Here is a 13,905-nt window from a genome sequence, read left to right on the forward strand (position 1 = left end):
ATGGTGGAGTACAAAATGAAGGAAGCGAGGCAAATAAATTTAGTAATAAGTGAAAGTACAAGAGGGGTGGTGAATTGTAAATACTTCAAATTAATTGCTTATAAGTTGACTTAAAACTTGAGTAGTCGGCTGAATATGATAATTTAGCAGATATGGTAACGGAAAGTAAAATGCAGAAAATAATTGCAGGAATTAAAAACACCGGAATTTTAATACTGGTTCGGATTCAATGTGAATCCTAATCCAGTCCCCTTGGATTGCAAGGGAGTTCTCTTCAGTAAATGAGTTCCTTCCGAGTACAGATGTGGTGTATATCGCTCAGTTTCTCTAGCACTCGTTTTTGATACAATGCCTCACCAGTTGTGTGCTCTCTTTCTATCCCTGACTTGTTACACAGCAGATCTTAGTGAACTACAATGCTTGTTTGCAGTAGAATAAAGAGAGTGATTTGGTTTGATCAAAGTATGTCTAAGCTAGGGTTTACAAGGGTGTATAAATACTTTGATGGAAGGTAGAGGCTTGACAACCCAAGAGATTTGATCCTTGGAAAGAATTGATTCTTTCCAAGAATAAGGAATGAGTCATTGCTTCTCTTGATTGCTTTCCTTTAGCAGAGGATTGCTTCACTTAATTTCTCCTTGATTGTTGGATCTTCCAATTGTGGTCGCTTCCCAGATCTCCTCGTATCCTTTAGTCTTCCGTGATTCTGCCCATGATTCGTGCCTTTGGCCAAGGCTTATTTGATTTTTTCCAGCTCAACTAATCATTGTTATTGTTGATTGATTCGTTGATTAGATATATTTCGCCCAGATTTACGAGACCAATCCAGATTTGCTGATCACATGCTGATTGATTTCTTTCCTTGTACATCATGAACCATTCTAGCAGTCTTCTTTACTTCTTGAACTTGATTTCCTGCACATGTATATTATTTGCATCATTAATACATGATCTAACAATAAGAACATAAATATTAAGCCGATCCAATTTAAATTCTAAACTCGCCTCCGAGTACAGTGTTGTCTCACTAACACGCGCACACATGGGTGGCATTAGGGAATCTTGGTTTGATCATGCAACGACAATACTATAACACATGAAAGAGGTGAATTTTGATCTAATTCTAATCCTTCATCCCATGAGAAAGTTATGACGTTTAGAAACATAAAGGCAAAAGAGCAATAATCATAAAAAGTCTTGTCCTTTCGTATCTTTCATAGAATTTTCTCTCCTCCCTTGTAATATTTTTCAAAGATCTTCTGAATCTTTGTACTATGCCCTCCAAGATTTCTAACTCTTCATTTGCATGCAAATATTATCCCACCCCCCACCCCCACCCCCACCCCCACCCCCTCTATATATACCCTCATATCCCAACTCTAAAATCACCTACTTCTTCTCTTCTTACTTCTTTTCCTATATTAAAATGTCTAAGCTTCTTTCTCCTAGTTATAACTTCATTATTTTCTTCATTATTAGTCGTTTAATGTCTATTATAGGAAAGTTAAAGCCATGGAATAATCCTTCTATTCCTTATGAAATTCTTTCCCTTGATATAGCTTCTAAACTTAGTACAAATTCAGATTCCATTAGTGAAACTTCCACGGATTTTGGGAAAATTGTTCAAGAAATCCCAGCTGCTGTTCTTTATCCTTCTTCTATTAATGATATAGTTGAGTTAATTAAATTTTCCTATGGTCTTTCTACCCCTTTTCATATAGCAGCAAGAGGTCATGGCCATTCCATTAGGGGACAAGCCATGGCACAAAATGGTGTTGTTGTGGAAATGAATTCTTTGAATAATAATAACAACAACAACAATAATAATAAAAATGAAAGTTATAGAATTAGGGTTTCTTGGGATTCTTCTTTAGGGTTTTACGCTGATGTAGGAGGCGAACAGTTATGGATTGATGTTCTTCGTGCTACCCTCGAGCATGGGCTTTCGCCTGTCTCGTGGACTGATTACTTGTACCTCACTGTTGGTGGTACTCTCTCTAATGCAGGAATTAGTGGCCAAACTTTCCGACATGGTCCTCAAATTAGTAATGTTTATGAAATGGACGTTATTACAGGTACATTTTCTTCTATTCAAATTATACGACTATCAAAACTTACAGTCCAATAGTATCAATGAAAGGTTTAATTTTTTTGTTTTTGGGGGTATTATATTTTGATGAAAAGTATTGTAAGTACATAAAAAATGTGGGGAGATAGTCACTATCAAAACTTAGTTAAGGTTGGAAACATGTCACATTTGGGGCCTAACAAAGTAAGATTCTTTTAGAAAAAAGTTTTATACAGATATAATTTTTTTCTTTTTAACATGTAAAAGGATGTGCCTAGTATTCATTGATAGGTTGTGATGTCTACTTTTCCACCTGGAAGATCTTGTAGGTAAGATTCACCTTATATTAAAATAAGATAGAAAAATCTATACTTAATTGCAAGTGGCAGGTCTAGTTTATAATTTCCTTAATCACACAATTTGGGAAATATATAATATATTTTTGCATGATGTTAATGATAACATAATTAAATAATTGTTTATAACTTTAATTTTTCTTCTCATGTTTGGTTTCAGGTAAAGGGGAATTTGTGACTTGCTCCAAATACAAGAATTCAGAACTGTTCTTTGCAGTTTTAGGAGGTTTGGGACAGTTTGGAATAATAACCAGGGCAAGAATTGTCTTAGACAAAGCACCAACAAGAGTAAGTACTATATACATATTTAAAGATTTTCTAACTGGATTTTAGTTATATACACTGACAACATAGGTGGATCTAAAATTTTTAGAACACGGGTGCATCATTAAAAAAGTAAGAAAAAGGTACTAAGTGAGAGTCGATCCGTATACCTTTTGGAGAAGTAACTCAATCATTCAACTAGGTGACAATTCAACATTTTTAGAGCATGAGGGCCAAAAGATTATATTAGGTCAATTTCACATAATATATGCATAAAATACCTAATTTGTGGGAAAGATCATGGATTCACGTATACCCGTAAAAACGGCCTAAATCCGCCTTGATTGACAAGTAGCTAGAATTTTTTTTACACTATCCGGGAGGTCACGCGTTCGACCTGTGGAAACAGCCTCTTGCAAAAATACAGAGTAAGGCTGTCTACAATAGACCCTTGTGGTCCGATCCTTCCTCGGATTCCGCGCATAGCGGGAGCTTACTGCACCAGGCTGCCCTTAGTATATTTTAACATGTGATTGCATATTAAATATCATCTTTACCATCTCATCTATTATTAATGTTTATCATAACGATTTACCTGTAATTATCTTATAAGTGACACGATTTTATTTTTATTTTTCTTATAGGTGAAATGGGTGAGAATGCTATATGCAGATTTCTCAAAATTCACAAAAGACCAAGAACATTTGATTTCAGTTGATGGCCTGGATTATGTTGAAGGATCTCTAATGATGGAACAAAGCTCTCTAAATAATTGGAGATCTTCATTTTTCTCACCTTCTAATCAGATCAAAATAGCTTCCTTATTATCCCAAAATGGCATTATTTATTGCCTAGAAATGGTCAAGTACTATGATGATCAGACTGCTAATACTATTGATGAGGTACTAATTAATTACTATTGGAATTATTTTTATAATGATTTAACTTATATATACTGATATTGCAAAATTATTTTATGTTATTAGTATATTTTAATTGATTATAGCATGTTATTTTACCACATTTACTATGTTGCCAAACTAGATTTAATTAAAATCTAGATATAGTTTCCTATCATTGCAGGTCACATTTACCTAAAAGTGCAAAAAAGATATTTATCGTCCGTTCACATAAGTTAAACTATTTCTATAACCCCTTAATTATTTAGAAACACCAAGAAAGATTAGACAGAACAGAAGCCTTGGAACAACGGTTAAGTTGTCCCCGTGTGACTAATATGTCACACTTTCGAGTCGTGGAATAACCATTAATACTTGGATTAGGGTAGGTTGTTTTCACACACCCTAGAGTTGTAGCCCTTCCCGATACTCTCCGTGAATGCGAGATGCTTTGTGCATCAGCTGCCTGACCAAGAAAGATTTAGACAATTTTCTTACCAATGTAGTAAAACTAATTTGAATAAATCATACAATAATTACTCTAATTTTTTTATGCAGGAATTAAAAAGGTTGGTAAAAGGATTGAACTTTTTGCCTGGATTTATCTTCAAGAAAGATGTCACATTTGTGGATTTTTTGAATAGAGTAAGAAGAGGAGAGTTAGAGCTACAATCAAAAGGACAATGGGATGTTCCACATCCATGGCTCAATCTCTTTGTACCAAAATCAAGTATCATGGATTTCAATGCTAGTGTTTTTGTGGACATTATTCTCAGACAAAACAAGACAACAGGACCTATCCTTGTCTACCCAACAAGCAGAAAAAAGTACTCCTAAAAACTTTCTTTTCTCCCTCTTACCCCCCACCCCACCCCCCATCCCCCCTCTTTTAATATAGAGATAATTAGTTGTAATATTGCGCTCTTCATGACCAATCAAGGTTGTGATGAAGTGGTAAGAACTCCTTCATCTTTAACCAGATGTCTCGGGTTTTAGCTCAAGGTATAAATTCACGGAGCGCTTATTTACCCCTTAGGGGTCATTTAGCTGGGAAACAAGTTATTCCATGATTAATTATCCCGGATTATAATTATGCCACGATTTTATCTCAACCAAACATGAGATAAACTCATCTCAAATTTAATCCCGGGATTAATTATCCCTTATCCCTCATACCAAACGAGTCCTTAATGTGAGACTTTCCAGCTCGACCTCGGACTTAGTACGGCCCAATGCATGAATCGAACACTGAGTGGAAAATTCGGAAAAAAAAAAAACGCTTTTTCATTCTATGTGAAGGCATTTGACTGGATCAGAGTTGTTTCAGATTTTTTTTTAGAGTTTGTAGTCTTAAATATACGACAGCAATGTAATAAAGCTAACAAGAAAAATATGTCACATAAAATTGGATAGAGGGAGTATCATTTAAAAAAAAAAGGATAATTAACTTATATTCACCGACTCATTAAATTTTACACTATTAGTATTATTTTAGCTTGTTATAATATAGAAGGTTACATTTCAGTTTAGTAGGTAATTTACAAATTCTACTTTATCTTTTAAATAATTTGATAGTTAATGCATAGAAATTAATTTTTTTTTTTAATGCAGATGGGATGAGAGGATGTCAGCAGTGATACCAGAAGAGGAGACATTTTACTGTGTGGGGCTATTGCATTCAAGTGGATTCAATGACTGGAAAATATTGGATGAACAAAATGAAGAAATCTTGAATTACTGTGATAAAGCTGGCCTCAAGATAAAGCAGTATCTTCCACATTATAAAACAAAAGAGGATTGGATAAAACATTTTGGCAAAAAGTGGAATATTTTTCAACAAAGAAAAAGTCAATTTGATCCAAAAATGATTCTATCACCAGGACAAAGAATTTTTAATTAATTTTTTTTTTTTTAGTGGTAGGATAGACATGGGCATGTACTTAGTGTGTTGAGTTAGAAAGATTTTAATATAATCAAGTTCTTGATTGTTTAAGTTCATGATGTATGATATATCTCAAGTTTTGATGGATAGAATTATTCGATATATATACTTATATTGGTAGGAGCAGAGACAGACCCGGGACTTAAAAATGGCAGAGCACATGAATGGATTACTCAACCGGTACCTTCATCAGATTTTTTATCATAAAGGCTCCGAGCAAAATATATGACTATTTCAATATATAAATCCATATATATCAATAACTTTTCCCGAAGTAAAGGGGGTCCGGTTGGCCCCTAAACTCAATACATAGGTTTGCCTTTGGGTGGGAGGTCATCAGGGGCGGATTTAGAAGGGCGGAAGGGGGTCCACCCAAACACCCTTCGCCAGAAAATTACATTGTATATATACGGAAAAAACTGTTTTGTACCTCTATATATTATATTTTGAATCCCTTTAACTTAATTGAAGACCATAGCTCAGTAGCCAAAGGGGTTCAAAATCTTTGTAAGGTCACTAGTTCAATTCCCTCAGCCATAATCTCTTTTAATTTTTTAACTTTTTTTTTCGAATCCCTTATCAAAAATTTTGCCTCTGCCACTGAAGGTCGCTGGTACATGATAGAATTAGTCGAGGTACGCATAGTTGAGCCGAATATCAGTATTATAAGAAAAATACCTTTAATTATCTTTTGGATTGTACTAAATCTTTCAAAATTTATGCAAGGTTAAGCAAAGTGGAAATTTTTTCTAAAGTACCACCCTAGATCCCTACCCCCCCCCCCCCAACCAAAAGAAAAAGATAAAGATAAAAAGGTAACCTAGTTAAATGGACACTTTTCTAAAGAGAATTCGACAATGATGATGAAATAGAACTTTCTCACGAGGCAACTATGATGAATATAAAGCTTTTATTCTTCTTCTTCTGAACTTTATGGTTGTAAATTTTTTTTTCTTATATTTGATATATTGAGAAGCTGTGGAAAAGGTAAAATATAATTTTTTTTTAAAAAAAAAAACTATAGAGAGAAGTAAAGCATATGGTAACGTAGCAGGACGGAAGAACTTATTTTTGAAAATTAAAAGTGAAATAATCCAGAGGCGAGGTAAATTAAAATCAACTTGTTTTACTGTTTAAATTCGTCAAGTTTAACTAAATAAAAAAATTCGAAGAAAAGTTAAGCAGGACAGGATGAGTCTATACAGACGGGACGAAGTTCAACTGAACCCATAACTTTGACGCGGAATAAAAATTTGTATGTAAAAATTTATTAAAATTGTAAAATAATAGATATGAACCCATAATTTTAAAAAAATAATAGGTTCAATGTTAAAAATATTAAAACTGAACCCATAAATTTAAATCCTGGATCCGCCTCCGAATAAAACTAATTAAAACTTTAGTGTTAGCGAAAAAATTTCTGGTAGAAAGTACTTTTTTCCTTTTAATAAATGTCACGCATCGTGAATAAAAGAATGTGAATCCGAATTAGTTGAGGTAATTAAAGATCAGTAGTTAGGATTAAGTTTAAATATTGTGTGATGAGAAAGGATTAAAGAATATGAGTTTAGATTAATGATTATGTTGGGAATAAGCAGGCAGAATGTTGGATTGTTATGAAAGGCAAAAGGCTGCTAAATTAACAGTTGAAGTAAGTGCAGATTTTTGGGATTTTTTTTTTTTTAAATTCATATCACTCGTATCCGAAATCTCTAATTAATTAATGGCGAACGAATTATGTTCATCTCACCAGAATCTTTAATGGTTCTTTTTTCCAGGTTTTTTTTTCTTCTTAAGTTTCTTTTTGTTTTTGTTTTTTCTAATATATTATTTCTATTATGTATCTGGAAACACTAAAATTATTCTATTCTTCTAGAAAGAACAACAAGATTCAAAGAGCAATACTTGAAACAGTTAAATTAACTTCTCAAATAATAATCATCTTATTTAAAGCAAAAAATAGGACGTAGAAATTTTAGAAAGGGTTAATGCATAAATTGTCCTTGTAAGCAACTAATAATTCCTTGTAATTGATCAAAGAAAAAATAAAAAGATACTATTGTTAAACAAGTTAAAATTTTATTATTTGCAACATCTTTTTATTAACTCTCCCGAGCTGGGTGAAGCAAAGAAAAAATAAAAAGATACTATTGTTTGCAATACTTTTATTTTCTTTTTATTAAATATTTTTTAAGTTACTTTTTTCCCTTTTCCTTTTTACTGGTCTAGTTTTGAAAAGTAGCCAAAATGCCACAAAAGTGGCTATTTGTGCAAATCCGCTAGAGAGCGCACCAAACTATACTCTATTTTTATATCCAACGCACCAAATACACATTCTTGCATCGTTTGTGCCATAAAAGAGGGGAAATTTACCTAGCTATACTATTTTAGAAATTTATTTACCATTTTTCTTTAGGTTCCTTAAAAATTATATTCTCTATCTATAATTACTATTTATATACAAAACCTTAATAAAGAGAATATCCTTAAAATTAGGAGTAACTGATACAACCCTTCCCTTCCCCCTCCCCCACGTCAGCCCCCTCTCCCTCTCTCTCATGTATATCAGTTATACAAAGCCCCTAAAATCATATTTTCATCCCATTTTCAAAAAGATTTTGAAATATTTCTCTCTTTCATACAAATCAACCCAAATCTCATCCTATTCACACAAATTCATCGACATTATCTCTGAAATTGCAGTAGCAAAGAGATCTCAATTGACAACCATTGAAAAGCTTCGCAGCTTTGAATTCAACATTTGGGTTTTACGAATTTGTGAATTGTTTGGATTGGGTGTTCTAGCAAATAATTGAGAATATAACTTGGAGTTTATATCTCAATTTTGACAAAGATTGGTTAAGTTTAGAGTTGTTTTTGGGTAAAATTTCATATTGAAACTCGAAGAAGAAGTGTCTGAATTGTATCACGATTGTATGATAATTGTATCAGATTTGTAATTGTATCACAATTGTATCAAAATTGTATTTAACTTGTATCCGATACATCAATATATAAAATAATATCGGATACAGTACGAATACAATTATAATACAATATTGTATCAGTTTAAGTTTATAGTTATGATTGAAACTTGAAGAAGATAAAGATTAGAATTGTATCAATTTTGTATCATAATTGTATTTGTATCATAGGTGTTGCATAAATTATATCACAAATGTATGATAATTGTAGACGGTGATGAGCAATTGTAAGTTTGTGGCCAATTTCACATTTGAATTGTGTATGAGCCATTATCATTTTAGTAATAGTTTTGCTAGAGTTCAACGATTTTTGAATTGTTGAAGAAACTTTTAGCAAAAGAATTTTTTTGTCATCGCATGACATTCTATGCCGTGTGTATAGATTTTTATTGCAAAGATATTTTTATTTTTTGGTTTCTATTATGGAAAGCAGATATGTGTTATTGGATTTGTTAGATTAGGGATAACTTTCTAATATTATAAGGATAATAGAAACATAAAATATATAGTAGTATTTGAAGGTTCCAACCAAAATGATTCGACAACTGAAGCAACATTACCATCTTTTTGTTGAAGACTTGCAACTATCGAAGAGAGAGAGAAGATGAGATCTGCGTACTGAAAAAATTAGGATGCATGAAATGAGGAGAAGTGTGAAAAAGGGAAAGGATATAATTGAATCCCTTAATTCAAGGTATTAATAATGGGATGAGAGCCTTTTAAGGGGGGAAAATATACAATTTGTAAGAAAAATCTAGATACTTCTTGAAAACTACAAAACCTATGAGAAAATAAATTAATAAGTTCCTACTATAGTGTAGGTAAGAAAAACTCCCGTAAAAGAGAGGCATCTATGGTATGATGTTGATAACAAATATAAAACGTCCTGCAAGAAACAAGCCAGCACTATCCCAGTAGTTTTCTTTTTTTAAAAGTTTCCAACCCGGTTTTGGTACCCGCACTGGGATTCAACTTAATTTCCACGCAGGGAATAAAGCGCTACCTAACAAAGGCTACGTCATAGCCAACACTCGAACCTGAGACATCTATTAAGGATAAAGGAGCACTATCCTAGTAGTTCCTCAAACCACAAGAGCAACTTAATCAGAAGCTAAGTGAATCTTTGTTTAAGATGGAAAAAAGTGTATTATTACAAGTACCAAACCACAGAGTACTACTACACAAACCAAATATTTAGTAATATGTCTTAAGACTTAGATAAAGGCGCAACCTTTACTTGAACAAAAATTAGAACCATATATATCCATCGATATAATTGCAAAGAGGTGCAGCTCGACAGATTGCTCTGACTTGATTTATAGCAAGAAGAGGTGCAGCACGACAGATTGCTCTCACTTGATGATGGCAAAGTCTCATCGAAATTCTCTTTTCCGGAATGTGGTTCCTTCAAACACGACAGTTGCTTCAGGCTCTTCTGGGGAAATTGGCTTATGCCTTCACTTTTTCTTGCTTCATAAGTTGTATAAATTCCCCAAATACTGCCCAAGTAAAGGATACAATGAGAATTTTGACATAATTATGGCTTGATTCAAGTAGCTGCACTCAGATGCAAGCAAATCATGGTTTACTCTTATGAATTTTTTGACTCTTTTATCATTCTATTTGTCTCAAAAGTTCCAATGGAAATTGAAATATGAGAGAGTGATCATGAACACAAGACCAGCTGGAAATAAAGTAGATTTCTTAATTGAATTAGACAGCAGAATCCTAACTTGGGATTAATAAAAAATAAAGTAGTTGTTCAGAAATTTTCTTTTGTAGAAATGATTGACCATGTGAAATCATTATTCTCCAGATTGTACTTAATTGTCTTCGTAAATCCTCATATGTACAGCTATATTTGTTAAAAGTTAACAGCTAAAGACAACCAATGAACAAATTGGCCGACGTTTTTTGTGTAAGAGGAGATCGAGTCAGGATATGTTTACCAGGATCTGAATCATGAGGTCCTGGAGATGCTTCGGGATGGTATTGAAGTGACATCAGCTTCATTTTAGAGGAGGCAAGACCAGCACAACTTCCATCATTTAAATTTACATGAGTCACCTCTACACCTTCTGGAAGAGACTCAGGGTCAACGGCATAGTTGTGATTCTGCAGCATACGGAGAGTCACCAAGATTTTAAAATGTTAGAAATCTGAAGTACTAACAGCTCTAATTTAAACTGAAAAACTAGACTCTCATCACTATGTGTCGAAGGTAGTACTTATAAAGGGAAGTAAACATTCATGAACTGAGGTGTAATTATATGGAAAATTTGGAAATTTACAGAAATCACTATTCAGCTAGAGTTTGCTGTTTAACATACCTGAGCACTGATCTCGACGCAGCCATTTCGAAGGTTTCGAACTGGATGGTTTCCTCCATGATGACCAAATTTCATTTTGAATGTCTTACCCCCCAATGCTTGACCAAGTAACTGGTGACCCATACAAATGCCAAAAACAGGAATTTTTCCAATAAGTTCTTTTACCGCTTCAACTGCATAGGGAACTGCAGAGGGATCTCCTGGCCCATTGCTGAAGAGAACCCCGTCAGGTTTCATCTTTAGAGTTTCGGACGCTGGCCATGTTGAAGGAACAACAGTGATTTTACAGCCATAGGATGCTAAGCGCCGAAGTATATTATGCTTGATTCCAAAATCATATGCAACAACCTTCATCCACCAGATGGACAAGATATTAGTTACCACAACAAATTTTTTTTTTCCAGAATCTAATAAACTCTAACTATACTGACATTAAAAGTTTCTTTATTTCTTCCATTATCATTAAAATCCCAATCTGAGGCTGTTCTATCAACCCATTCATAAGGAGATTTGCATGAAACACCACTGATTAAATCCACACCTGCATAACGTAATATGTTAATAATAAAAAAATTTCCATTCAAAATAAATAAATTTCCAAAATCAGGAAGAAACAAGGACAGTAACTTACCCACAATGTCCCATGTACGAGACATTTTGAGAAGTTCTTCATCAGTTTTTGAATTTTCCGTGCTCAGGACTCCAATGAGGCTTCCGTCTTGTCTCAATCTTCGCGTTATTGCGCGAGTGTCTACATCATCTGTTACACGGTAGTACAGCTAAATGATCAGAGATATTGAATTCCTCGGTTTACATGGAAGTGAGAAGTAGTCTTGTACAGGACGTAGAGGACTTACATATACCCATGATGTTCCTTTTAGCCAAATACTCATCAAGTGTCTCTTTGCATCTCCAATTTGAGGTGCTGAGAAATACGCAACAGAAAACAGTAAACATCATATGTTTGATGACTGATTTGAAAAGCAGGCATAGAGACCAAACCTGATACTTAAACTTCTAATGACTAATCCTGCAAGAAAGCACTGCATCGATTCTTCATCGCCTGCCCAGAGAAATTCCAAGAGTCAAAAAATTATTCAAACAAAAGTAACAGTTAGTCATGAAGAAAACTCTACACGCACCAAAATTGACCCCAGTATTCCCAATATGAGGGTTTGTCATCAAGACAAACTGGCCCGCATAACTGGGATCAGTAAGGATCTCCTGATACCTGCAATATCAGGAAATACAAATAGCTAGTAAATTAGACACCAAGAACAATTTGAAAAAAGAAAAAAGCATCAAAGAAGAAAGAAAAGAAAGTAGAGAGCAAATAAATCATTATTTTTTCTGCATGCTCCAAATAAATCTATGAGGTACATCAAGCATTCAGAATACAGGTAGCTACGACAATTTAGTAAATAACTTATCCGTTATGAACGTAATGTTTCATAAATTCGTAAGCAAAAGAATTTGTGTTACCCAGTTAAAGATGTATTAAAAACAACTTCTCCAACTTGGGTTCCAGAAGCACCAAATGATTTGGCCTTCCAAATTGAACCATCCTCGAGAACCAGCCTAGCATCTGCTACCTTCCATGGTCTTTCAACCAGACCTGCAGCTCATCCAGAAAAATATTGATTCATTCAGAGTTCTAATATTCTCTATAATTTGAAACAAATCTAAAATAAGGAGAATAAAAGGTCCTTGAGCTCATAAAATCAATTGACAACAATATATACTAAAAACAAACTTAATAGTACTGAGTCTAAAAAAGGGAACGATAACAGACTCAAACCAGATGTCAAGACAGGGCTAAAATGTCCCAGCTTATGGAGTAACTAAACAAAGCAGATGCCAAAATGCAGAAAAGTACAACAATATCTCACTTCACATATTTAACTCCATTATCCCTTCCAGATATAGATAGTTACTTCACCGTAGGTGTAACTTAATCGTTAACATTTTGCTTTTTATAAGATTTTGTTCCTCATCTATATTTTTTACAATCACCTTTAATGAAATATAGGGTGTCAAGAACAATAATAACTCAACCAAGAATAATACAAAGAGCATGATTACAAGTCTTTTTGACTACTACCAAAAGAAACAATATTTTCTCTGTGCTTTTCTTAGATCTCTGTATAAAATTTCACCTAGGATTTCCATTCCTAGTTTTATTTGCCCGAAATCTCTTGAAGTTGATGTCAAGATTTTAAATTTAGAGGGATTAAAACGAGCTTGAACTAAGAACAGAAGGAAAATGGGATGTAGTTGAGTCAGAAAACAAAAGAGTATAAATTGATGCACAATAACTATTTATTGTATTCATCCAACAGATGCGTCCAATAAATGTACAAAAGAATGTCATCCCATATTTCCGCAGACATAACTATGTTTGTATATACACAAAAAGTCATCCACTATTTCTCACCCTCACTTTCATCTCACGCAAAATCACTTATAATGTATATCAGTTGCAGCTAACTGTACTAGTTACTACATTAGAATAGCACAATCAGCTCCTTGACTATGTTTCACACTTTCTTCCTCCATGTCTTCCAATATTTTCTAATAATTTTGCTGCAGGACAATAAATTCAAAAAAAAAAAACAAGAAGAATTCAACAGTTGATAATTGACATAAAGATAGAAAAAAGACAAACCAGAGGGTGCACCATCAGAGGAAAGGGTTTTAGAAGAACATCTAACAGTGAAAACCCTAAAATTTGCCGACTTTTTATTAGAAAACAATGCGCTGGTTATTGTCGTGGACAATGGATTCTGAATCCTAATCGAACAATCCATAGCGATTTCTGTAACGATACAATTCTTCTTCCTTATTGCTGCTTCTGGATTTGGGAAAATTGAAAATATTAAAACGGAGCCCTAGTTAGGTGGGCTTTTTACTAATTGGGCGTTAAAGTGGAATGGAGTCTTACGTGTAAGATTTGCACCAGGTAGCCTATTTTAAGGGTGCTATTTCAAAATTTTAAACTTCACTATTTGGTAGCCTTTAGTTGGTAGCGATTCCTTGTAGCATTTAGTTGTATAAATTTGCAC

General features: G+C 33.7%; 2 protein-coding genes across 2 annotated transcripts; one reads left to right on the plus strand and one right to left on the minus strand.

The window, feature by feature from the left end:
• Nucleotides 1-1,421: 1,421 nt before the first annotated feature.
• LOC109211291 (cytokinin dehydrogenase 3-like) lies at nucleotides 1,422-5,580 on the plus strand. The gene is made up of 5 exons (XM_019374814.1): nucleotides 1,422-2,075; nucleotides 2,585-2,712; nucleotides 3,333-3,590; nucleotides 4,146-4,414; nucleotides 5,199-5,580. The coding sequence occupies exons 1-5, from the start codon at nucleotides 1,427-1,429 to the stop codon at nucleotides 5,485-5,487; spliced, it is 1,593 nt and encodes a 530-aa protein (XP_019230359.1). The 5' UTR covers nucleotides 1,422-1,426; the 3' UTR covers nucleotides 5,488-5,580.
• Nucleotides 5,581-9,613: 4,033 nt separating this feature from the next.
• On the minus strand, nucleotides 9,614-13,738 carry LOC109211295 (carbamoyl-phosphate synthase small chain, chloroplastic). The gene is made up of 10 exons (XM_019374817.1): nucleotides 13,509-13,738; nucleotides 12,326-12,458; nucleotides 11,986-12,074; nucleotides 11,846-11,906; nucleotides 11,701-11,768; nucleotides 11,475-11,603; nucleotides 11,275-11,384; nucleotides 10,844-11,191; nucleotides 10,463-10,628; nucleotides 9,614-10,012 (listed from the first exon to the last, which is right to left on the minus strand). Exons 1-10 carry the CDS (start codon nucleotides 13,648-13,650, stop codon nucleotides 9,963-9,965), a joined length of 1,296 nt encoding a protein of 431 aa, XP_019230362.1. The 5' UTR covers nucleotides 13,651-13,738; the 3' UTR covers nucleotides 9,614-9,962.
• Between the last annotated feature and the right edge of the window lie 167 nt (nucleotides 13,739-13,905).

This window comes from Nicotiana attenuata, unplaced genomic scaffold, assembly GCF_001879085.1.
Source record: "Nicotiana attenuata strain UT unplaced genomic scaffold, NIATTr2, whole genome shotgun sequence".
Taxonomy (NCBI): Eukaryota; Viridiplantae; Streptophyta; class Magnoliopsida; order Solanales; family Solanaceae; genus Nicotiana; species Nicotiana attenuata.